General features: G+C 49.4%; 1 protein-coding gene across 7 annotated transcripts in view; it reads right to left on the bottom strand.

Annotated features, from left to right (window-relative positions):
• Positions 1-24,957, bottom strand: part of ACACA (acetyl-CoA carboxylase alpha) — a 98,025-nt gene that overhangs the window by 17,020 nt on the left and 56,048 nt on the right. For all 7 annotated transcript variants that reach the window (XM_038157613.1, XM_038157614.1, XM_038157616.1 and 4 more), the window contains 10 exons: positions 24,100-24,246; positions 16,316-16,585; positions 15,396-15,493; positions 14,820-14,940; positions 14,241-14,351; positions 4,221-4,364; positions 3,995-4,115; positions 2,304-2,400; positions 839-935; positions 47-182 (listed from right to left, as the gene is read on the bottom strand). In XM_038157613.1, the coding sequence (XP_038013541.1) occupies positions 47-182; positions 839-935; positions 2,304-2,400; positions 3,995-4,115; positions 4,221-4,364; positions 14,241-14,351; positions 14,820-14,940; positions 15,396-15,493; positions 16,316-16,585; positions 24,100-24,246 (1,342 nt within the window). The remainder of the gene's footprint in view (positions 1-46; positions 183-838; positions 936-2,303; positions 2,401-3,994; positions 4,116-4,220; positions 4,365-14,240; positions 14,352-14,819; positions 14,941-15,395; positions 15,494-16,315; positions 16,586-24,099; positions 24,247-24,957) is intronic.

The raw sequence follows: 24,957 nt of genomic DNA, 5'->3' as shown, positions 1-24,957 counted from the left end.
GACAGAGCCAAAACCACCCCCGGGACAGCTCCAAAGTGCTGCTTACCTTTCATTCCCCCAGAGAAGCCTCTCCAGTTGGCAAAGACCATCAGGGGCAGCCCTTCCCTGTTGAAGTCCTTGATTGCCTCGGCTGTTTTGAAGGCAGAGTCAGGGAACCACACCTGCCCGGCCTGCTGGATTATCTGGAGGGAAATAAAATCCACTGTCAGGCCTTGAAGCACATGAATGTAAGAGTTAAAACACAGGAAAATCATCAGGAGCTGTGATGTGGGATCAACAACGAAGAACGTGGCAGGTGGAACGTGTGGGATCTGCTTGGCCATGGGAAAATTGGGACAATCTTTTTGTCACCACCTTCAACAGCAGCACTCCCATTAATTCAGCTAAAAAAAGAGAGCATGGACAGTCTGACACTGCGATAGTGTAAGGAGGAGAAGGAGGAGAGGAAGAAAAGGACATGGAGAGGAGAAAGCCCTGGAGAGATGAAGCAGGGCCAGGGCTGTGAAATCAGGCAGGGGAACAGCAAAATGTCAGAGCAGGAAGGTCATGGAGCACTCCAGTCACAGCAAGAGAGCAGGGCAGGGATTTTTGCTCATCACATCTCCTGATCCCTCATCCTTGCCCCTCCCCTGAGTCCCGAGGGAAGCAGGGCTGCAGGCAATCTGGGAATTCCTAGAGGTCTCCTGGAGGAATGGTCACACAGCATCCAGGCACTCCCCAGGAATGGCTGCACACGGGGACCAGAGCTGGGGAAAGGAGGGAAACCACCCGGACAGGGCTCCCTGCACAGGGACACTTGCAGGGGACACACAGGGACAGGAGCACACAGCCCACCCACCTTGGCCTCCGAGTCCAGGTTTGCAGGATCAGCAGGAATGCTGAGCTCCACCGTCCTCGTTTCCACGGCAACCACTCCTACAGGTATTCCTCCCAGCCTGCAAACAGGTGAGACACTGAAATTCCTGCTGCTGCTCCACACAGCCACACGCCCGGGGGAGACAAGCAACAGGAGCAGACTTGTGGCCTTTTAAAGAGTCGAGGCACGAGGCTGGAGAGCTCCAGAGAGGCCACAGCTCTCCAAGCAGAATCGACTCCAAAAACCAGCACATTCCTCTCTAAAAATCAAACAGAACAAACCAAGCCCAGACTCTGAATGGTAAATCTGTGTATCCACCACCTGCCATCACCCAGATTTTGTTACTGATGGTCTTGACCATGAAAAATCAGAGAATCCCAGAAGAGGCTGGGAGAGACTTTAAACAATTGTTGTGTTTCCCCCAGATCTGCTGCTGCAGGGTGACTGCCAGGGGGACAGGGAGACAGGACAGAGGGATGGGCAGGAGAGCAGGCACCAGGCAGGATGCCAGCTGTGCCTCCCAGGGCACACAAAAGCCATGGAAGCCACGCTGTCAGGACAGTCCCAGCAGAGCCCCCTCTCCCTCCCCAGCCAGCCCAAGCTGATGACACACGGACAGGCAGGGAAGAGACAGGGCCCATGTGCACTGAGGGGCTGAAATATTCCCATTCCCCGTGATGAAGAGTCTGCTGGAGCCCCATAATTGCAGAAGCCGTCCTAAATCGGTAACTTATAACTTCTATATTAGGGCCCATGTGACCTAATAAAGAACATCTTTATCCAAGTATTACAGTTATTTATTGAACTTGAAAACAGCTCAAAACAACTTCTGTTTTCCATAATACTTCATATAAATTTTATCAGGCTAGCACATGAAGATGCTACATCTTGTTTTATAGTGTGTCCCTGGACAAGTTGCCATAGAATAATAAAAGACAATTTACAGCCAACAGCACACATATTCCAAACATACATACGAGAGATGAGTTTTGGCAGCACTTACAGTAACAATCCCAGAAGAATACATTCATATTTGTTTTTTTCAAAGTGCCACTGCTTTTGAAAGGAGGCTGTTTCATTTGTGTTATATATCCCTGCTGTGTGAGAGTCCAAAGCCACTCGGAATTTGTCAGAAGAAAGGAACTGCAAGTGAAGCTGAGCATGGACAGAGAGCTTCTGGCTTTGCCAAATCATTGATTTCCACCCCTGGCACACTGCTTAGCCTGGAAGCCTTTAAATTATAGAATTATAGAGCCATGGAATGGGTCGGAAGGGACCTTAGAGGTCATCTCATCCCTTTCTTTTCAACTCCTTCTATTAAATAGATATATATATAGACACATAGAGAGAGAATAAAACAATCACGGGAATGTTGTGTTCTAGAGAAATGCAAAGCATAACACAAACTTGATCTCTACAACTGCCTAAAACACACCTCAGAACTTACCTTGCTCTCCCCACCACGACTGTCTGTGCCCAGGGCTGCATGATCTCCATGAACGAGCCATGGTCGAAGAACCCACTCTGCCACTGCCCTTTCTGATCTAAAGGGAAGGGAAAAAAGGGAAAAAATCAAAGAGAGGGAAGAAAGAAAGCAGAATATCAAAGCAACAAATCAAACTTGCTTAAAAATGCCAGCTGGAGAACATGGCACTGTCTTTTTATTTATTTAATTTTAAATAGATGACAATACAAGGGAACATTAGACAGCTGAGCATTTGTCTGCCTTCAGCCATCATGTCTTATTTCATTTCCTAGTCTGCATAAAGACAGCAATTTATCAGCAAAAGCATCATTTATTGTTAAACGATGGGGTTCGGAGAGCAGAGGGACTTCCCGTGCTTTTAAATAAATAACTCTGCTTTTTTCAAGACTACAAACATTTGTCAAAAGGCAGTAAAGTCATTAAAGATGGTTTTCAACACATCTATTTCTATTTTAAAACTTATATTCTTCTCTCAATCCTGCCTAACCTTTCTTTGAAAGCAGGAATGCTGAAGAAACCCAGGAACTAAACATGAAAATTTCAATGATATTTCAGAGTCAGTTACAGAAATCACAATTCTGTGGGGCAGCTGCTGTGCACCGGGGTGTTGGGAAGCTCTGCATAAAAATAATCCACCAAAAAATCCCCCCAAAACCCCAAATCCCTCCCAGCTTCACCCCTTGGCACCGAGCTCCCGAGGAGCTCTTCCCTCTGAACAAGCACCTCCGCTTCTGCAAACCCAAGTCCAAAACCAATTAAAAAGTGGAGATCCAAGCACGCTAACCTCTGCTGACTTAAACAGGATGGAGAGTGTTTTATCAAGCCCAAACTTGTAATTACTGTGTTCTACATTCCTTGCCTCTGTGGCCCCACTGTAAAATGTGACCATCCATTTCAGAATTATCTCTTTATCGCGAGCCCGAAGCTGATCGTTGAGATTCTGGCCTCGTGTCGGGCGTCAGTTTGAAGAATATCACGGCAATATCTCCTCTAATAAATGGCTTTAACTTTTCACCTAGGAGATATCTGCTTTAACTTATCACAGGGAATCATCTGCTTTCCTTAACGCTTCCACTAAATTAAAATCTGAAGTCACTCGATTTGGAAGCCGGCGTTCGCGGCGCCCGGACAGCTGGATGAATTGCTCGAGAGATGATGAAAAAATATTATCCAAAACCAGAAAACTTGGTTTATCACAAATCTCATTTTAGCCCCCCAAACTCATTAATAACAGCAGGAGTAATGGTCACCCAGTTTGCAGCTTGTACCTGCACCAGGCTGCACAACCCCAGTGGCGCCAACACAACAACTCCCCAAGATCTGCAGGAATATTGTGATTCCTTTAACACACAGACCCTCTGTGGACGGACTTTCCCCTAAATCATAAAAAAAAAATCCATAGAAGCACCTATTCTAAGTAAACAGACCATCTGTAAAAGTATGGTGTCCTTGAGCACTCAGGATTTACATGCTACTTTTAGATCTTGTTTATAAATAATATTATTGATTAATACTATCATATGTAAAAATTTATATATTCTAGCCATATTGCTCAGAACTAATTATTTTACAGAATCTGAAATATATTTGGGCTGCAGACATCTGGCAAACAGTCTTGAAACAAGAAGAGCTGCTGCATGTCCTGGCCATACTTGGGTTGGGGCGTCCAGCCAGCATCCAGCGAGGGTCGTAGGGGGTCTTGGTGGGAACGAAGTCAATGGTTCTGTCTATGGGATCCTTGGCTTTCAGGATGGGCACAGGGCTGTGGATATTCTAAGGGAAAAAGGAAAACACAGAGGGAAGTGAGAGCCCCGTTCCCAACACCCTGCAAACACAGCAAACAGTGGCACCTCAGACCTCTGCAGGCCCAGGAATTACCTTTGGCATGTAGGAAAGCCACTGCAGGATGGTGTAGACTCCTTCAAAGTCATCACACACGGTGTCGTGTGTCACCCCGTTGTTGTGCATGATCTGGATCCCTCCCAGCTGGTTGTTGGAGGTGTAAACTTCCCGTCCAAGCACCTGGGGGAAGAGAAACAGGAAAGCCATCAGTGCTGGGATGGGAGCAGCAGGTGCTGGCCAAGGAGGCACACACAGACCCACCCCTGCAGCTCCTCAGGGCTGGGATGGGAGCAGCAGGTGCTGGCCAAGGAGGCACACACAAACCCACCCCTGCAGCTCCTCAGCATCACCTGGAAATGGAAAGGATGGAGCAAACCTCTCCCAGCACAGCCTCCCAAGCCCTGTGTGCAGGTAAGAGCTGCTGAACAGCGATCCCTCGTGAACAGAGGGCAGGGGTGGGTGGGATATCGGGAAGGAATTGTTTCCTGGGAGGGTGGGGAGGCCCTGGCACAGGGTGCCCAGAGAAGTTTGCATCCCTGGAAGTGTCCAAGGCCAGGTTGGACTGGGCTTGGAGCAGCCTGGGATAATGGAAGGTGTCCCTGCCCATGCTAGGAGGTGGAATTGGATCTTTAAGGTTCCACCCAGCACAAACCATTGTGGATTCTGTGATCTCCAAGGGGAATGATACCAGTGGGGAAACTGAGGCAGTTTTCCCACTTGCACTCCCCAAGCAGCAGTGTGACCAAAGCTCCCGATTAGCTTCACTAATCCCAAACTGCTGCAAGAAAACTGTGGGTGGATGTATTTAAATGTATAACTGGGGGGGGAAAAAGCCAGACAAAGGCCCAGCAGCTCCTCGGAGAGGCTGGCCAGAAGCAGGCTGGGGCTCCTCATTCTCTTGCACAGCTCCATCTCTAATCTGAGCCTGGGCAGCACAGCTCTTTTCTCATTCTCCTGCTGTCTCTTCCCATTTGCCCTCTCCCTGACTGATACACTGATCTCTCGGTCACTTGGCTTTCTGCTCCACTGACTCCATATTACTAATAACACCTCTGCCACGGCCAGTTTACCTCATGAAGGCAGGAGCACATCATTACAAAATAAACTCATAACTTTGACATTCCAGCAAATACACGCCGTTTGTTATTTTTATGGGTTGAGTCTTTCTAACAGACAGAGGACATTACACACCTGCTTCATTTGGATCTTAAAAACCCCCTCAAATGCACACCACCGGCCTGGCCTCCCCCAGACACCCAGCACAGCTCATTCTGGGGACTGAGGAGCTGGCAGATGCCAGTCAAGGTTTATGGACAGGAGAAACCGAGGCGCAGATGTTACAAACCTAACCCCCAAATATAGAATTCAGCGTGTGTTTCAGCACAGGGATGTTCCTGGGTCTCCCTTCTGAGCTCAAACACCTTCCTCCTCCTTCTCCTCTAAGAAATCAGAGCCAAGCAAAGCCATGGTACAGAAGACAGCAGCACAGATTTAGGTTCAAGGATAAGAAAAGCCCAGGCCTCCAGATGCCAGGCACAAGCCTAGCTAAACGCTTCCCACAGAGGAAAATAAAAATAAAGAGGATTTAAACTCCCCCTCTCTGAACTAATGCAAACGCATGTACGTGCAAAATGGGCCCCTGCTCCTGCTTATCTGGAGACACTGCAGACAGCTCGGGTTTAGCACTGCTGACAGGCAATGAAACAGCCTAATATACCACTGCTCTCGCCCTTAAATCCCTTTTTGGAGATGAAGATAAACACACAGCTCCTTCTCCCGAGTGCTGCAGCCCTGCCAGCAGAGCCTGGGGCGGGTGGGACAGCCCAGAGCAGGAGGAGAGGGGCAGAGGGTGCCCAGCTGCAGGGAAAAGCTGCTCTGAGGAGAGCCTGAGCTGGGATTTGGATGAGCTGGATGTGCACAGGTGAGGAGAGGGAGCAGGTGAGAGGGGACACTGCTCTAGAGCCCTCAGCACAGCCTGAGCTGCTCCACGCCCAGCCTGGCTCTGGGCACTCGGGGGGGTCAGGAGGATCATGGAACCCTAGAATGGTCTGGGTGGGAAGGGACCTTCAACTCTTCCCGTGAAGGAATTCTTCCTCGTGTCCAACCTGAACCTCCCCTGGCAGAGCCTGAGGCCATTTCCCCTCGTGCTGCCATTTGTTCCCTTGGAGAAGACTTCCAAAACACTTGGGCAGTGCTGCCCACACTGAGTTCATCTGATCTTCAAAAAACCCATTAGGAAAGCACACTTGTTGTTATTTCAGAGGATCTTCTGGCAAGCACGAGCAGAGCCAGGATTCTAACAGCCTCTAAAGGATGGTCCTCAACAGGTTCACAGGCCCATCATGTGCATATTAATAATTTTCCAGCACTCCAACCCATGCTGAGCAGCTGCTTCCTCCTCTCAGAACCTGAGCTGCTGGAGAGTTGGGACTTCCCTGCAAAGCTGGGCTGGCTGAGGGCTGGGCTGGCTCATCTGTTTCACCCAGGATGAAAGATCTGAAAACACGACAGCTTGGAGGGCTTGAATGGGAATCATTATGTAACATAAGTGCCGTTATTATTCCAAGCATATCATGTGTTCATATCAAATATAAGTGCCAGATTTTTATCCAAATAATTTCAATAATTGCAATTCCCATCCCACAATTTATATTGTCTGCCAGGAACACGAAGCAGAAGAGGCATATGCACGTCCTATAAATAGCCTATTTTTCATAAACAGGCAGAAATGATGGGAATGAATGTCTCATCAGAAAAAATGTAGGAACACAATGCAGGAACTTCAAACCTGACTGCTCTTATGTGCAGTCAAGCCTCGACAGAGCTCAGTGCTCGTTCCCAGCTCTTCCCCCACATGGATCCTGCATTAGAGGGGGAAAAGCAGCAAGAAGGAAGAGAGCCCAGCTGAGCAGAGAGCCCTGCCCGAATGCACAGCCCTGTGCCTGGCAGTGGCAGCACAGACAGCTCCTGTCTGCCCTTCCTGCATTGCTAATCCCTGACTCCATGCAGTTCCTGCGCTTGGAATTTACGAGCGTGCGGTGGGGGACCCTTCTGACTTGGGAACAGATTGGCTCGGTCTAATGCTTGGAGATTATTAAAGGCAGAGCTATACTCCACTATCAAGTCTACAGATCTTTTATTTAGAAGATATGGTGCTCTAAATGCACAAAGAGCTCCCTGTCACCTTCACATTAAAGCCCCTAGTGCCTGGTAAATGGAATTATATAGCTGTCATCTCCTTTCCCCAAAGTTTTAAGAGTACAATGGGCTCATTTTTTCCCACTCCATCCCAGCTTCAGAACTAAGAGACCTACTTTGTATTGATTTAGAGTCTCGGAAATAAATAAACCTGCTTCTCCAATGTGATTCACAAGAAATTCATGATACACTATTGCATGATATATTTCAAGCTGCAGCTCCGGCTCTTTTTTCCCTTTGGTGAGTGATGGGGGAGGTGGGAGCTGGGGGGAGGTGGGGAGCTGACAGCCTGATGGTTATTGGGGATGGCTCCTGACTGCAAATCCACAGGCAGGTCCTGCTGGTGGAGTCTGTCCCTGCTTCCATTTGGTGAGATCAGAGGGGGAAGGGGCAACAAAGCAATCGCACTTCACCTGGCAGGGAGCAGGGCAAGGTGCATGTGGAACTGCAGCTCCTGCCTGGAGAGCCCAACCCTCCTCTCAGACACAGAGGGAGCAGGGCTCCACAGCTGCTCACACACACAAGAGGTTCTGTCTGTCTGTCTGTCTGTCTGCAGCATCACACAGTTTTGGTGGGAAGGTTTTCCCACCTTGCAGTTATTGAGGAGGATTTGGGAAAATTTCTGGGTTGCAGCAGAAAAATCAAGTTTCGCAATCTTGAGAGCTGAACTACAAACTAGAGATCAGACAGGCTCCAAATGACCTCTAGAATATTTGCTGCACATATTAAAAATAAAAATTAATTTGGGAAGAAAATCAGCTGGGAAATAAAAACTGAACAACTTTTCATTCGACCCAAAAAATTCCTAAGGAGAAGCTCATCCAAACTGATACTTTTTCCTGAAGAGCTCCAGTTTCAGTGAAGTGGCATTTCCAAATGAAAAATGTCTTGTCAAAACCCTCGTGCCCCTCTCTCCTCTCCCTGCGTGTGTTTTGCTCAAGGTCACTCCCTCAGCCAGTGGTAAATCAAAAGGACTCAATACACTTTGCAAACTAAAATTACAGCCCCTATTCTACATGGTGCCAACACCCATAAATCCCACCTGTCCCAGCCAGGGGTTCCCTAATCTAGATATGAACCCCATAAACAATATTAATGGTTGTCTCCAACGTCAAGATCTTGGTCATTTCCTTTGTCACCTTCTGGACCCCAGAGAACCTTCTGGACCCTGTTACTCAGAGACCCCTGGGGCACAGGCTGCAGTGCAGGGACCTCTGCACCAGGACAGTGCAACTCTGCTCACTTTGCAGCGTGGGCTTAGGGCTAGTCATGAGAAATGCTGCAATTCTCCAATGCTGTCCCTCTAGTTCCCATCACGTGTCCAGAATCACAGGGAATTTCTACAGAAAACACCCTGGGCTGGTCACCCCAGTGTCCCCCGGGGACATCCCAGGAGGGATGGTCAGGACCAGTAATTCTGGGATATGTTTGCCAAGTTCAGCTCCTGTGGGACATTAGGGAGCAGAGTTAATGCTCCAGTGGGAACACAGCCTGCAGGATCCCCAGGAGCTGGGACACAGTCCTAGGGAAGAGCTTTGGATAGGCAGAATATGGGCCACGATGGTAAAATCCTGTTCAGCAGAATTAAACACACACAGAGCCCCCACCCACACAGATAAACTGAGCAAGATCTGGATTAAAAATGATAGAAGGAGGGAAAATAAAACAGTCAACAGAAATCTATTAGACTTTCTTCCCTAAGCAAACACCAAGGGACTGATAATGGCATGCCTGGAACGTAAATTGTCTCTAATGGGAACAATACACAAATATCTCCACTTAAAGAAAGGCAATTAAAACAAAAATGCAGCCACGGAGGGTGGTGGTTGTTTATCTGCACCGAGGCCAGGCATCCATCCTGCTTGCATCCACTGCCCCACGCAGAGCAAGGACCTGTGTGTCACCAGCAGTGCCACCAGCCACACCCCTGCAGCACCTCAGGCCTCTCCGTGGCAGGGAAAGAAAGGAATGAGCCTGGCTTTGCTGGGTCTGGGCCACGGTGACCCACATCAGGGACACCTCCGACAGCACGGGGTCCTGGCAGCTCTGGGAGCTGGAGAAGCTCCACCCTGAGCCCACCCTGGCTCTCAGCACCCCCACTGCCACAAGCACCCAGGGCAGAGCAGAGGGACCTGTTCTGCCTCCCAGGACTGGGATAACCTTGGGCAGCTCCAGCCTCCACACAAGGAACCCACACTTGATGCTGGTGAGTGCTGATTTCTGGCTGACACTTCCCACCCCTCCTTGCTTAGCATTCTCCGACACCCTGCACCCATACAGATCTTCCACCAGTCCTGCTGTGCCACTACAGAATGATTCATATCATGCATTAATAATTATAATGCTCCTTTGAATGACAGGGCTGGCACTTGCTGTTCTAACTCACATGATTGCTCTCACATGATTGCTTTGATCTAATCCCAAGACTGGAGTCATCTTGAGCAGATACTGAGCTATCCCTGCCTTGAATCTCAAAAAAAAAAATAGAAAAAGAGCTTTCCACAGTACAAACCCCAAACAGCACCAGGCTCACAGGGCTTTTATTTATTTTTGCAGATTGTGAAATTGAAGGGTAAATATTACTGTTGGCAATCACTCCCCAGCCCGTGTGAGCCTCCTGTTCCTCCCCGAGCTCCTCCAGGGAGCCTGAGAGCTGCCCAGACCTCTCTCACATGGGCACAGCCCCCTGAACAGCCCTGAGCTATTGTCTCATCCTGTTATGTGAATCCCTGAGCATCCAAAAAGTTCTGCAGCACAATTCTGGACGGAATCAAAACCACAAAGATATTCTCTTCTGGCCTCACGCAAAGGAATCCAACAAGACCAAACAACACTTTTTTCTTTGACCCATTCTGGTCAAAGATGCCACCCCATGACCAGGCAGGGAAATGAAGCCCAAAGTGCTGAACTATGCCTCGAATGTTTCATATTTTAGTTTCTGACCCCTTATCTTCCCTGCAGACTCCTGGCAGGTGGGATTTGTCCAGCTCACCCTTGGTGCTCTGAGCAAACCACGGGGAGCACAGGGCAAGTCAAGACCAGGGAGCTTGGGGGAAAACAAAGCTAAAACAGGAGGAAACAAAGCAGTGCTGGTCAGAATTCTGTCACCTCCGGCAGCTTTGGGGCAGCTCTTCATCACCATCACAAAATGAACTGTCTGAGAGCCTGGCTGAACATCTGCATAGCAAACTGATGGGAATGCTGCGAGGAGCAGTTCCTGAAAGCCTCAGCTGAAGCTGGCCTCCCCGAGGAAAAGCCTGGAACACCTATCTGCAGGGAAAATGTGACTGAAAGCCACTATTTGTTTCCATTAACACAACAGTCTCCAAGACGGGATTTCTTTTAAACACAAAAGACAAGGAGGAGCAAACTGATTAAAAATAGGTCAGCAGCAGACTCTGGAACATCCTTGGGAGGGCTGAAATGGAACACAGCCCTGGAAGCTTGGAGCACGTGAGCAGTGCAGGAATTGGGAATGCCAGGCTCTTTGGTCTTACTTCCATCAAAAAAAAACCCCACGAAATGGAGGTGCTGGTGCAGGGCACAGCATGTCACATCTGTGCTCAGGTTATGACGAGGGAAGGGAAGGAGGGAGGAAGAAGAGGAGGAAGGTTTGGGGGTGGAAAAAGGGGGAGGCAGGGGAAGTTTAAAAAAAAAAATAAAAATCTCTGCCTCAGCAAAAGTTTTCATTAAAATTTTAGACAAATGATCTCTGTGTCCTTCTCCCATGCTGCCTGGGGCTCCATGCTATTTCTATGCAAATAACAACCTCGTGGTTTATATCTTATTATTTCCACCGGAGCTGCGGCGACATGACCCGAGACGTGTGTGAGGTAGAGACAGCGACAGAGAGAGAGGGAGAGAAAGAGAGGCAAGGGAGGGAGGGAGATGGAGTGGCTGCTCGCTGGAGTGTGAAAAAATATTGTCAGGAGTGAGCAGCAAGAACAAAAAAAAAAAAAAAGAAAAAAAAAAGAAAAAATTGCAGGGATAACGTGTTTATTTCAGCCCCTCTCCCCATGTGAACCAGCATCTTTTAAAATTCATTGGGCATCAGGCGATCATGCACAATCCATCTGCTTTCACTTTATCATTTGCATTTCATGCCTCCTGGCTTTTGATGTGCTGATACTTTGATGCAGTCAGGAGACGCGCATTATCATTATTTCAATTTGCAGGGGGGTCAGCGGGCTCGGCACAGGCGCGGCACACGCTCACCGAGAGCAGGGAAATGGCATTTCCACCTCTCCACCCCCTGCTGAAATGCACCGGGGAGACAAAAGGGGCCAGCTGGAACACGGCCCCGTGTGCCCTGCGCTGGCACCGGGAGCGTGGCACCTTCACCTGGGCACGGCAGTCCCCAGGATGAACAAAGACAGCTCCACCAGGGAAACCCCGCACAGCCTTCGCGTGTTCCCTGCCAGGGAACGGGCTGGAGGCTGCTTTAACCCAGCTGTCTCCCCAGGACGTGCCCTGTGCTCACCAGCAGCACGTGAGGAGCCGAGCCCAGAAGCCACCAGGAGCTGCAGCTGCAAGTGACACTGACCTTGAGCTCAGCATCTGAGCTAGAGGTCACCCCTGGCTTTGGCAGCTGGACCTTCCCCTCTACACCTAAACCCTCAGGCTGCTTTTACATGATGATAATGAACGAGACCAGCGATGGCTCTGGCTGCACGTAATGTTTGTCACCATTCCCCTCTGCTCCCTTCGTAAATTAGAAAGAACCCAGCGTTTCACAGGGAAAAAAATAAAACTAAACAACTTCCCAGAAAGCCCTGCCTGCTCTCTGGAAGCCCAATTGTCTCCATTGCTGCAGAAACAGTTTTGTGTTGCTCGTTCTGCTGGCGGAGAGGAGACATTTTGAAGATGTGTTTGCAGACACAAGAAGTGTCAGCTTTGTCCTGCACCCTCCAGGAACACACACACGTAAAAGTCAGCAAAGGAAAAATTGTCCCAAATCTCTGGCACCTAACTGGGAAAAGCTAAAGGTGGCAGCTTCCATGTATGTGTCTTTGTTTCAGCCATCATCCCTCCTGAAGCCCTGCCAGCTCTGGCTCCCCACCTCCTCCAAGCAGCACCAAAACTGACTGACTCCACACACAACAGCCACAACAGGCTTCCCCTTCTGGAGTCTCAGCCCTGGGAATGAGCAGGAACACATCCCATCCCACACCCGAACATCCTCTGTGCTCCTGCAAGGGGACACTTTGCACAGCTGGCCCCAAAAAATTTAAAGTGGCCCTCTAAATCCCAGGGACAAGTGTTTAACAGGTTTCAAGGGCCTGAGTGAGCCTGAAGGCACTCCATGGCAGGAGGATGCCAAGGGACCAGCATCCACTGCTTGTTTCAGATCCTCCAGAGGATCAGCCAGACTGAGCTCGGACATTCCAGGCTAGCCCTGGACACCAGCTCCCTATTTCAAACACACCTCTGGGACACAACTGCAGCTGGATCCCTTCAGTAACTGCAGGCACTGGAAACTGAGGAGCCTCTGAAGCAGCAGGTATCACACACAGCCAGGAGCGAGTGGGACTGCCAGGCTCCCACTGTTCGAGGGCAGGTAAACACTGCTGGGTCTGGCTGGGAAAGCTGGAGAGGATCCAATAGGTTCCTCCCTCACCTTTAGGCAGGTAGAGGTTCAGGGCTGACACAAGCATGCCAACATCCCAACAGAGCAGGGAGGAGGGAAAGGGACACACGGGATTATTGAGCCCACTGAAATTCCCAGGATGGGGTAAATCCCCCCCAGGAAGCAGCTCCTTCTGCCTGTGCCTGCTGGCAGATGTCAGGTGCTTAATTCAGTCCATACCCTTCATTTTTAAGTGCCTAAAATTTAGCGAGATGAATGGAGTCCTGTGAAAACTGCAGGGGCAGGCAGTGCAGTTAAACCTGGAAGAGGGGGAGAGCTGAACAGCCTGGCCCTGCCATCTGGGAAACTCTGCAGGGCCCCGAGCCCCAGCAAGTGACAGCTGGAACCAGGCAACTCACTGCACTCCAGCAAGCACTAAACTGACTCAATTTCTTTTTAAAGGCTGGATCTTCAAATGCCTCTTTTCCTCCCATTGATGCAGGTGTGTGTGATGTGTGTAAGAGATCTAACTGAGGGTGCTGCAGCCTAGAGTTGATAGGATCAATGCTTCATTTTCTGCAGAGCCCCCTTTATTCAGGAGAATAATTCAACAAGAGCCTGTTTTCCTTTATCTCCCATTGTCAGGCAGGCACTCCTGGAAACACAGCTTGCCATGGAGTACAGGCACCCCAGGTGCTGAGAGTGCCTGAGAACAAAGCTGCTCGATGGGGAAGGGCACTCACAGCACACAGCCCCAACTCCAGGGAAACAAAGCCCTCAGGGACAGGCATGGCAGCAGAGTGGGCTGGGAGCCACGTCTGCACCAGGCAAGGAGCTGCAGCCTGTGGGATTAATGGGCTTGGGGCAGCAAGGGAGAAAATCTGCCTCTGGAGTGGGGGAAAAAAAAGAGCCACTTTAGTAGTGAAGCTGTAAGTTTTCTTTGTAACAGCCCCAGTTATTCCTCCTGTCCCCACAGCTGAGGTTTCCAGCAGGAAATCTCGCTCCCAGCCTGGAAAATCAGCATGCAAGCTCCTCGGGTTCAGTGCTCCCCAGAACTGACACAGCGGCTGGCTGGAAGCTCAGGGGGTTCTGTATTTTCAAGTATTTTGGAGCAGGAACTTCCAGACCCCGGGACCAGCCCTGTTTCCCCTCACAGCACTCAGAGAAGGCCCTGCCTGGGATTCACTCCGTGCCACAAAGCTGCTTCTCCTGCTCCAACCCACACAGCTCCAGGATTCCAGGAGAAGCCCCAGCTGCACCCCGAGGGCTCGGGGTGAAAGGCAGGGACTCACCTTGTTGAGGGCCCCGCAGCCAGTGAGGATGATGTGGGAGTTCTCCACCTGGATGGTCCTCTGGCCCAGCCGGACGATGTAGGCCCCGATCCCAATTGCCCGACACGTGACCTGGGAAGAAAGGAAAAAGGGGGGAAAAAAAAGAAAAGCAACAGCATTGATTTCTGTCTCTCCACACAGCCCCAACCTATTGATTCAAACATGGAGATAAAACTAGGTGTGTTTTGTAGTACAAGGCCGTAAAAATCTAGTCCTGCTGGAAAATTCCAGAATCTGTTACTTTGTAAAACACAGGATCTGAACATGAATGTATTATATTAAAAAAGAAAAAAAAAAAAAAAAAAAAAAAAGAGAGAGAAGCAGCAACTTGCAGACTGAGCAAACACGAGGCCAAAAGCCTGAAGTGGTTTAAATTGAGTGTGGAGAGGACCCAGCCCTGCACTGGTGCCAGGAGCATTGCTCAAAGCCCATTTCCATCAGACAGAAGGCTGATCCCAGATGGATGTTTGGGATGTCATCACAGGATTTTTAGCTGAAACAGACAATGCATTTGAAGAATAGAAAGCAGCGGGGGATTACCAAGCTGATGGTGATAACACTATCATAGGCTAAAGATGATTCTCCAGCAATCATGCCAGATGCTCTGAGGTTCTCTACTCCAAGCCCGTCCTCCTTCCCGATAATATCCGTTATCTTGTACCTGAGGGAGACACAGACAGCCTCTGAGTCACAAGGTCCAGTGATTTGTTGAATCAGTTTGCCACAAAGAAAATGAAAAGTGACTAAATATCATTAAGGTTCCAAGGAGAAATGTGCAGGAAGCCCGGGCAGGGGCTGTGCAGGGCCCATCCTACAGCACCATGGAACCTTCCCCCAGGAGCAGCACTGCAAGGGGAAAGGCCAAGGGAGAGGAAGGCCTGGGAAAAGTGTCCTGTCATTCCCACAGCACCTGAGGAGCAGGCTGATTAATAGGAAAAAGGGCAAGAAAGGAAGGGAATGCAGACAAAAGGAAAGAGGATTACAACAAGGCTCTCACCTTTCCTTCACTTCCTTCTTCCATGCCTCCACTCCCTGGATGCCCCAGGAATGCCCCAGCTGAGGACAAGGACATGCCATGCAAGCCCCAAGGATGAACAGAAAGCTTTCCATTCCTACCTGGACTCTCCATTTTCCTCCACGTGCTCACAGTGAACAGAGTTCAGGGCACTGACTTTCTTATAGTCTTGAGGAGTCAGGTACAGGTATTTGTATCCCTGCAGGGAAAAACAGCTCCTTCATCCCAGTCCCACCTGTGGTCCCTTCCTCATCCCCTTCCAGAAACAAACTTTCACAGGGGCAGAATTAAATTCCACAGAGTGGTAAGAATATTCTCTAAACACTGGAAATGCAGCTGAGGCCAGTGAAAGCTGGGAATGGCGCAATATTTAGCACTGACTCCTTCTAGATGCCAATCTGCTACCTGGGAGATGGTAAAATCCTGCCATGGAATGGTTTGGGTGAGAAAAGACCAGGTTGCTCCCAGCTTCATCCAGCTTAGCACTGGGCATTCCCAGTGTTCCACATCCAATACCGAGGAGAACTTTACACGTGACACTCTGAAATGTTTACCCTCACCTCTGCCAGGAGAGGTGCTGTTCCAGTTATATTTTCTGGAAAAATCTTTCAGCTTAGGATTCTTTTCCTGGGAAGCTGAGAAGTCTCAGAGAAAAAGGAAAACAATATTATCTCATTGCTTCTCCCGTGTTTCGCTGCGTTGGAATGTGTTGGGAGATTGTTTATCCAGCAGGTGATTGTTTCATTGGTTTCATGTGAATTGTTTTAACTTATTGGCCAATCACAGTCAAACTCAAAACTCTAGAAAGAGTCATGAGTTTTCATTATTATCTTTTTAACCTTCTTTAAGTACTCTTTAGTATAGCTTAGTTTTATATAATACAGTATCATAACATAACAAACTAACCTAAGAACATAGAATCAAATTCACCATTCCTTCCTCTGTCTGGGGAGCCCAGCACACACAACAAGGTGCTGTCAAAACAACACTCCCGTGGGCTGCTGCAGCGTTTCCCCCTCACCTTGTAGGGGTTGTCAGGGTCCTCCCAAGCCACGTGGAACATGTGGCGGATCTCCTCGGCCAGGCCGATCCTGGCCCCGCTGTTGGCAGCCACGTAGACGCGGGGGATGCCCTGAGCCCGGGCCAGCTCGGAGGCCCTGAGGAACAGCACGTCCTCCTGGGGCCCGAAGGAGCCGATTTTGTAGGTGATGTCATTGCCAATGACAATGATGTCCCGGCCCTCCGGGTACTCCGGGGTCTTCAGGGTCATCTTCCAGGCCACCATCCCAATCTGCAGCCCAAGAGCAGAGAACAGCACAAAATAAATGTGTCGCCCTGATTTTTTAAGATTTTCTAAGCCTCCTGATGGTTACATTCTTGTAAACGAACTTTGTCATACACTTTCTGTAAATAACTTATTGTTTTGCGTTTTTTATGGAGGAGGAGAAATTTGATGGACTGTTGGTTTGTCCAGTGTCATTGGAGAGGTGGCACTGTCACCCTCCAATCCTCTGTCACTTTTGGAAATCTATAAATGTTTGGAGTCAGAAAATAAACTTCCCCTTTTTTCACCTTGAGAACAGCAGTGTGTGTGTTGTGGTTTTTTTTGTGTCCCACAGTGACATAAATGTTGTATCTTCAAGATGTGAAAGAAAGGAGTCACACAGGGATCATTTCTCTTGTTTGAAGAATTCTCTTGGACTTGGCATATTTTCCTGGGGATGCCAGCAGCTCTGATGGGCTCTGCCAGTGCACAGCACAGCTGGAAGCCCTTGATCCTTCCCACACTCCCTGGAGCACGTTCTGCACTGCTCTCACCCCACCAGGACACTCACACTGGTCCTCCCTCTCCCCGTTCAGGGGTTTGTCACAGGTCCAACACGTCCCTCTCACAGGGAGCTGTGCATTCCCTGTGCTCCCAGGGTGAGGTGGGATGTGCTGCTGCACAGCATTTCTGACCACCTGCTCAGCCTTCCCAGGTATCACCCCACACCCTCATCCCCCTCACCCAACCCTCCTTTTCACCACCTTTTTATTTCATTGCTATCTCAAATATCCTTTCATTTCTTCCTCTCTTCCCTTTTCCCTTCCCCAGTTTCACAGCAGCTCCATCCCAAACCCGCCTGGCTAAGCAACGCCTTTTACTGCCCATTTTTCTTTCCCAAAAATCACTGATCTCTGCTGGCCCATCTCCTGGAGGATCAGCAGCATCCCTCCCCTGCCTGCCCCATCCCTCAGGCAGCGCTCGGGGCTCGGAATGCCATTAACAGATGGGAACAGCAGCGTCCCTTGAAAGCCACATGCATCACCCAGTCCCCGCTTGCCCAAGGATCATAAGCTCTGAGTACACATTCCTCAAGCCGATTGCACATCCTCTGCAATCAGCAGGGCTGAGACTCTCATCGCGGAGCCTCGGAATTCTGAGCGTGATGAACTAAAGCGGGAGGGGGAGAGGCAGCAGATAGATCTGTGCCATTTAATCCACATCCAAATGGCACAATACACAGCCCAGATCCAATCAGCATCTGCAATAAGATATGCCATAATAGGCTCATTAAAAAAAATAAAGAGGCAGAGGAATTAATCAAAGGGTCATTGGAAGTAAAGCAGGCAGCAATCCAAAAATATTACAGCCAGCTACTGGCAGATCCTTCCTTACACCTCCCCTTCCAAGAGCTGAGATTGCAAGTTAACAGAGTGTTTCAGTTCACCTTCTCCTTGGATTCCCCCACTCCTCCTCTGCCAAGTCGAAACAGAATAATCTTTTTGCCTCTGAATATCTGCAGACCTACAGTTCCACCTCAGCATCCAACTGCAGGGTTTGGAACAGAGAGATGCTGCAGCAGCTTCAAAGAAGGGAGCAAAAATCCCTGAAAGTTGTTTCCTCACAGCCACACTGACCCCATCAGCCAGGGCTGAGGGACCAGTGATGGACCAGGGAGTCCCCAGGGCTGTTCCCACACTCCATCCCACCCACCAGGTGTAAGAGATTTTCCTCACTCTCAGCAGCTTGATGATTTTTGACAGCACAGGAAACAGGCCAATTTAAGGCATTTCTTACTTAGAAAATTCAGATTGTAACAGAACTGTTGAAATAGTTTCCTAACCCAAGATCACGGGTCCTCTACACCAGTAAAGTCCCTTTTGCCAGTGCTCATCAGTAGAACAGAAAAAATCCAGCCAGGGCACAAACTCCTGAAAACAGTTTACAGTTGACAAATATGGAGCAACCCTATATAGTTTAGAAAAAAAAAATTAAAAGTGCACCACTATTAACTTGGGTGTCTTTTGCCTCCCCAATTCATCACATGTTTTGTGCCATTTATCCAGTAATAAAAGCCACGGGGATCTGCACAACTAAGGAATTTTTTTTTTGCTACAAATTTGCTAGATTCAGTTGAGATTTATGGGCAGTGGAGAATGGCTTTCTATTCCAGAGGAAAAAAAAAAGGGAATAACGAGATTTTTAAGTTAACAGCAGCACTCCAAAAACCGGAGAGTTCCCAGGTTAATTAGCCAGGCTGAGCTAATCACCTAAGAGCACTGGCAGGCAATAGTAGGTGATGGTGAGCAGGCCTGGCTTTGGAAGAGGCTCTTTTGAAGAGGCAGCACAGTTTGGAAGCGCTGCTCCTGCCACGGCTCCATTCCCAGCACACCCAGGAGTGAGGAAGAGGCGGAGGAAAAATAAAAGCAGGAACCGTCTTATTTAACTGTTTTTATGTTGGCAAAATGATTTGTGCCCTGGTATTTCCATAAGAAGTGGGACCATTATTCTCCTGTAGGAACACATTTGGTTTGAAAAGTATCAGTGGGCAGCACGTGAAAATCAAAGGGGATGAATTATTCACAAGCCCCGATCAGAAGTGATCATTATTTCTGATGCTCCAAACTGTGATTAGGATTCAGTGCTCAGCTGTCATTCGCTCCCTGAACGGCCCCAGCCCCGCAGACACACGGAGATGACACCCAAGTTTCAGATGTATAATTTTACACACACCTTCTCCCACTCCATCCTGGCCTTAATGGAAGCATTAAGAGCCAGTAAAACGGGCGCGCTAACGAACGGCGCTTCCCCGGCGCTCGTAAACGCCGCTCGTTTGACACCCAGTGTCAACACTAATCATGGCCTAAAATTAACACCAAAATTGACTTCAACATTAATTGCACTATCGATGGGAACAGTAATACACACACTGATGCAGTTCCAAATTGACTGCCGGTGGCAGGCAGAGCTGTTGACAGCAGGCACCGAGGGGAACGGGGAAGGAGCCGATCCCAGGCTCCCTCCGGGAAGCTCGGCAGGCTCCGAGCAGAGGGGAGCCAATGCCACTGGCAGCTGGTGCTGGGGAGAGGGAGCTTTGCAGCCTCTTCCTGGCAGGTTCTGTAACTCCTGGAGAAGCACAGCCAAGAGAATCACAGAATATCCTGAGCTGGAAGGGATCATCCCGTCCAACTCACAGCCCTGCACAGGCACCCTGACAATCCCACCCTGTGCATCCCTGAGAGCATTGTTCAAACACTCCTGGAGCTCTGGCAGCCTTGACCACTCCCTGGGGAGCTTGTTCAGTGCTCCACTACCCTCTGGGGGAAAACCTTTTCCTGATATCCAACCTAAACCTTCCCCTGGCACAGCTCCAGCTGTTCCCTCAGGTCCTTTCACTGGGCACCAGAGAGAAGAGATCAGTGCTGGTTTATTCTGCTTCCCTCACTACAGGATGGTGCTGAGTCTGGGGACTGAAGGCCAGGCTTCCTTTTATCCATTCACATCCAAATTTGGAAAGCTGAATGTGGGTGTTTACTTGGTGCAGATACAGCAATTTTGGCATTTCATCATTTGAATCTGTTGCCTGGAACTTCAGACTTAAAAGAGTGACTCTCTGCACTTCCACTGTGCAGGGCTTTTAAATCTTTATCTGGAGCATGAAGCAGCTCCCAGGAAAAGGGCAGGAGAGTGCACATGGCTTGCCAGAGGCACTCCAGCTCCGTGCCTTGACAAGGGTGGAGTGCCAAAACCCAGGATTTCTTCTTGGCTCTGGGAAAGGTGTCCCTCAGCAATCCAAGCGTGGTGGTGGCAGCCCAGCCAAGCACGCTGGCACGATCTGAGCAATGGGAGGGAACAGCTCCAGCGTGACACCAAGAGCTCAGGGAAAGGTGTCACAGAATCCCAGAACCACCCAGGCTTGGAAAAGACCTCCAAGATCATCGATACCAACCTGGGACCCATCCCCACCTTGTCACCCAGACCAGAGTGCCACATCCAGTCATGCCTTGGACACCTCCAGGGACGGGGACTCCAAACCTCCCTGGGCAGCCCCTTCCAGTGCCTGACCACCCTTTCCATGGAGAAATTCCTCCTGAAGTTACAGATGGGCAAAGATACATTACAAAGAGAAACACACAACCCTCATCAGGGGCTTTCCTGTGGGCAAGAACATTCCTGTATCCATGTGACCCACATACACCTGCTTAAACATCTATATGGGCGCAGAGAATAAAACTGTGCCACCTCTTCCTGTTCCTGGAAGGCTTGGATTTGGGGATTTGAAAACCCTCCAAGAAACCTGCAGCTCTGGCTGCTGTTTTAATTCCCTGTGCCTGCCATAAAATGCAGGAACAGGGGGTGACAAAGCAGAACATGCAGCTCAACGATTAAGCTGTGCTTGTATAAAATGCATTAGCTACACCTTTCTGCCTCTGGCAATCCGGAAAGCCACCGGAGCAGCATTCCAGGAGCCCTCTGCCATCCTGAATTTCCCCTGGCCAAGCCTTCCCAGCTACCCAGGAAAGGTGCTGCAGCCAAAGCTCCAGCCAGCAGCGGTGATTGTGGATTATTTCTGATCCTCGTGCTGCTGAGGAGGAAAAACTGTGACATCTAGTGCCAGTGGGGAAAACGACACATTTTCCACAGGCAGAGGGATCAAGGGGGATGTGGGGTGCTGCTGCAGGACCTCCTTACATCACTTTCTCCTTGTCCTTGAAGATTAGTGGGGTCTTATCAGCAGCTGGTGCTTTCCTGGTGCCAGAGGATCAGGAGAAATTGTAGTCAAAATACATAAAGTGCTATAGAAAAGCATCCCAATGCCTGGCTCAGGAATGACAAGGAATATATTGAGTTCTGCAAGGGGCTGAGGGAATTACCTTTTCACACTGAGATTTGTGCTAATATGCTAATCTGGGGAACAAAGCCCTGGGCTTGGAAGGGGGTGTCACTGTGCTCCAGGTCTTGTCTCCAGCACGGTGATTTACACAGGGCTGGATACACTCCTGAACTGCTCTGTGCTCACCCAGTTCCCAGCTCTTCCAGAGAATTCCCCATTTTGGCACAGCCCCACGGCAGGCATGGAACAGGATGAGGTTCATGGTCCTTCCAACCCAAACCAGTCTGGCATTCTGTGACAAAGTGGAAAAAGAGGCGTCCTCTGGCTGGTCAGGGGCTGGGAAAAGGCCCTGTTAGTGGTGGGGCTGTGCCCCAAGGGCAGGGCAGGGCCAGCAGCACAAGGACTGGGACCCCCTGCTCTGGAGCAGCCAGACACTCTAGGAATAAAGAGCAACCTGTATTTTCACAGTCCATTAATTCCTTGGCTTCTTTGTTGAGACCACAGCAAAGAGCTGATTACTGAAACGGCGTGGTGGGCGAGGGGAGTGGTCCTGAGCTACCAGAAAAACCTCTGGGACTGGGAGAAGCCTTGAGACCTCAAGATTGTCCTGAAAACACAGACAGATTTCTGCCCAAAATGCTGCTTGCCACCTCTGCGAGGAGAGGGAGAAGCCCAGGCTGGGGCTCGTGCCCTGCCCCTGCCAGAGCAGGGACTGCAGCTCTGGCTGAACACGCTGCCCACAAATCTCCTGGATTTTATGCTGGATTCTGAATTCCTGCCATCAGCTCAGACACTCAGGGCGCTCAGCTCAGCTGAATGCTGTAACAGCAAGAGTGTCTCGACCCCTTTCCACACGGAGGAAATGCAACTGTCAGGAAGGCCAAGCCCTGATCCCCCGGTGCCAGGCTCCCACTGAAGTGTGGGAACGGCTCCGAGCCTCTGATCCAAAACAAGGAGAGCAGGAACCTGAATGCACCCAACAACAACACAGCATCTACCACAGACAGCAATTCCCAGCAGATACCTCCTCTTCACTAGAAAACACAATGGGCAATCTCTCCCATGAGTTTGAATTCAGCTGGCAAGAAAGAAAAACAATAATAAAAATCTCGTATTTCCATGAGAAGTTCCTATTTCACCTGTCAGCCAGCTCACTGGGACCAGCTCTGGATCTCTGGGGCACAGACTCAGAGTTGGAGGGATCTCAGTGCCCTTTCAGTGCCACCTCTGCCACGGCAGGGGACAACTTCCACTGTCCCAGGCTGCTCCAAGCCCTTCCAGCCTGGCCTTGGACACTGCCAGAGACGAGGAGCCCACAACCTCTACAACCCCTCTGGGGAAGAAGAGATTTGATAGATTACATCAGATCAGATTAAACACCAACACTCCCCACACCACAATAGCCATGTCATTTCTCTACAGACCGAGCACAACGAAGTCTACCAAGGGTTAAAAAAAATCTCCTAATTTTTTTTTTTGGTGGTCTTTGGGTACAGAATCTCTTATAATAAGACTATTTGTATTCATACTGGCAGAGTAAACACTACATGTTCATGCCCAGGCAGCTCTGTGCTTGTAATTTCAGCAAGAACAGAGCGACGTCCCTGAGGGACTTTGCTATTTCCCCAGCCACCATCCACTCAAACGCTGAATGAGAGCAGGGGAAGAGGGAAAGATGATGGCACAAGGCTCCCCAGCAGCCTCAGCCTGCACTGGGAATGCAGGGAAGAGCTCATTCCAGCTTCAATTAGAGCAGTTCAAACATTTCTCCTCAAGTCCGGCAAGAGAAGGCCGCGGCGACCCCACAGACACCATCAGGGGTAATTTGCAAAAATCCTATTCCAAACCTTCCCCCCTGACAAGATCCATGCAGGAAACGGTGAGGAAAACCTCTGTTCCCTTGCATCCCTACCCTGATGGGTTTGCCAGAGCCTTTGCAAACCTTAAGCTGTGTTTTTAGGAAAACACAGTTCAACGACACCAAGAAAAAATAAACGATACCATCACTTAGAACTGCTCAAATTTAAATTACTTTACAACATTCACTCACTAATTCCCACAAAAATAACCACCACATCTTCTAGTGGTTCTCTCTACTCTGCAGTCATTCCAAAGCTGCAGTTTTTGCCTTCCTAATGGGAAGGGACCCAGTAAAACCCCACCATGACAGCAAAGGCTCCTCCTGCTCGAGCTCCAGGAGTGACTCTGCCACCCCCAGCATCAGCTCATTGTAACTGCTAAGTAAATCCTGCCCTGAGTGGGAGCTTCCACACACCTTGATACAAACTGCGTGGGGAGGATGGAAATGGAAGCAGAAAACAGATTTTTCTGTGGTTTGGGTTTTTCTCAGCAAATGAAAATATTTCTGTTTAGTCTTGTAAAACACATTTTGCTCAAACACAAACCCCAGTTACCTGGAACAGCTGAATGAGCATTTTTTAATTATGAAGGAAGCCCGGCACAGGCACAGGTTTGAAATGGAATCATCATTTACTACGGAAGTTAAAATACCCATTGTAGGGAAGGCATTAATTTTTAATGAAACAAAAACCTCATTTTCAAGAGTGAGATTCCATCTGTGAAAGGCTGAACGAATAGATTTTGTGCCCGGCTGGCAAATTTTCATCACAACCATCAAAGCCAGCCCAAAGCACAACGTCCTGTGGGGCAGGGAGGGAGCAGCAGCAGGAAGGGAGGTGGCACTTGCCTCGTTTCCTCCTGGCAGCCTGTTCATGTGCACGAGCTGGCCCTGGTCATCCAGCACCAGCTCCGTGTAGGTCAGGATGTCCGAGGGCAGCGGCGCCGGCGGCAGGAAGGCGTGCTCGTTCATGGAGTTCCACAGCTTGATCAGAGACTGGGGGTGCAAGGGGAAATCCCCGTTAGGAACACCACCCACCCGACACATTCCTGTTTCCTGAAAAACCCCTCTGCCCAGGACTTTTCTCCTGGGAAGCTGAGAAGCCTCAGAGAAAAAGGAAAGCAATAATTATCTGATTGCTTCTCCTGTGTTTTGCTTCCTTGGAATGTGGTTGGAGATCATTGCTTCTCCTGTGTTTTGCCCCTTGGAATGTGGTTGGAGATCATTGCCTCTCCTGTGTTTTGCTGCCTTGGAATGTGGTTGGACATTTTTTACCAACAGGTGGTTGTTGCATTGGTTTTTGCTCTGAACTGTTTTGACTTATTGGCCAATTGGGGCCAAGCTGTGTCAGACTCTAGAGAGAGAGTCACAAGTGTTCATTATTATCTTTTTAGCCTTCTGAAACTATTCTTTCTGTATTCTTTAGTATAGTTTAGCATTCTTTAATATAATATCATATCATAAATAATAAATTAGCCTTCTGAGAACATGGAGTCAGAGTCATCATTCCTTCCTGCCAATACAATACCCACACCCTGCAAATACAATACCCACAAATATTTATATTCAACCCGCTCCAGTGTGGCATTCCCAGCAGAATCTGGGGTCATTCCCAACTCAGGACACGCTGAAATATCCCTCCTGCCAGCGTGACTGACAGTATTCCAGGGATAGCACCCGCCCTGGGATTTGAATGGTGAAACAGTT

The sequence above is a fragment of the Motacilla alba genome, chromosome 19, assembly GCF_015832195.1.
Source record: "Motacilla alba alba isolate MOTALB_02 chromosome 19, Motacilla_alba_V1.0_pri, whole genome shotgun sequence".
NCBI classification, from domain to species: domain Eukaryota; kingdom Metazoa; phylum Chordata; class Aves; order Passeriformes; family Motacillidae; genus Motacilla; species Motacilla alba.
Note: the sequence above shows the minus strand (reverse complement) of the source record. Positions and strands in the feature narration are given on the sequence as shown.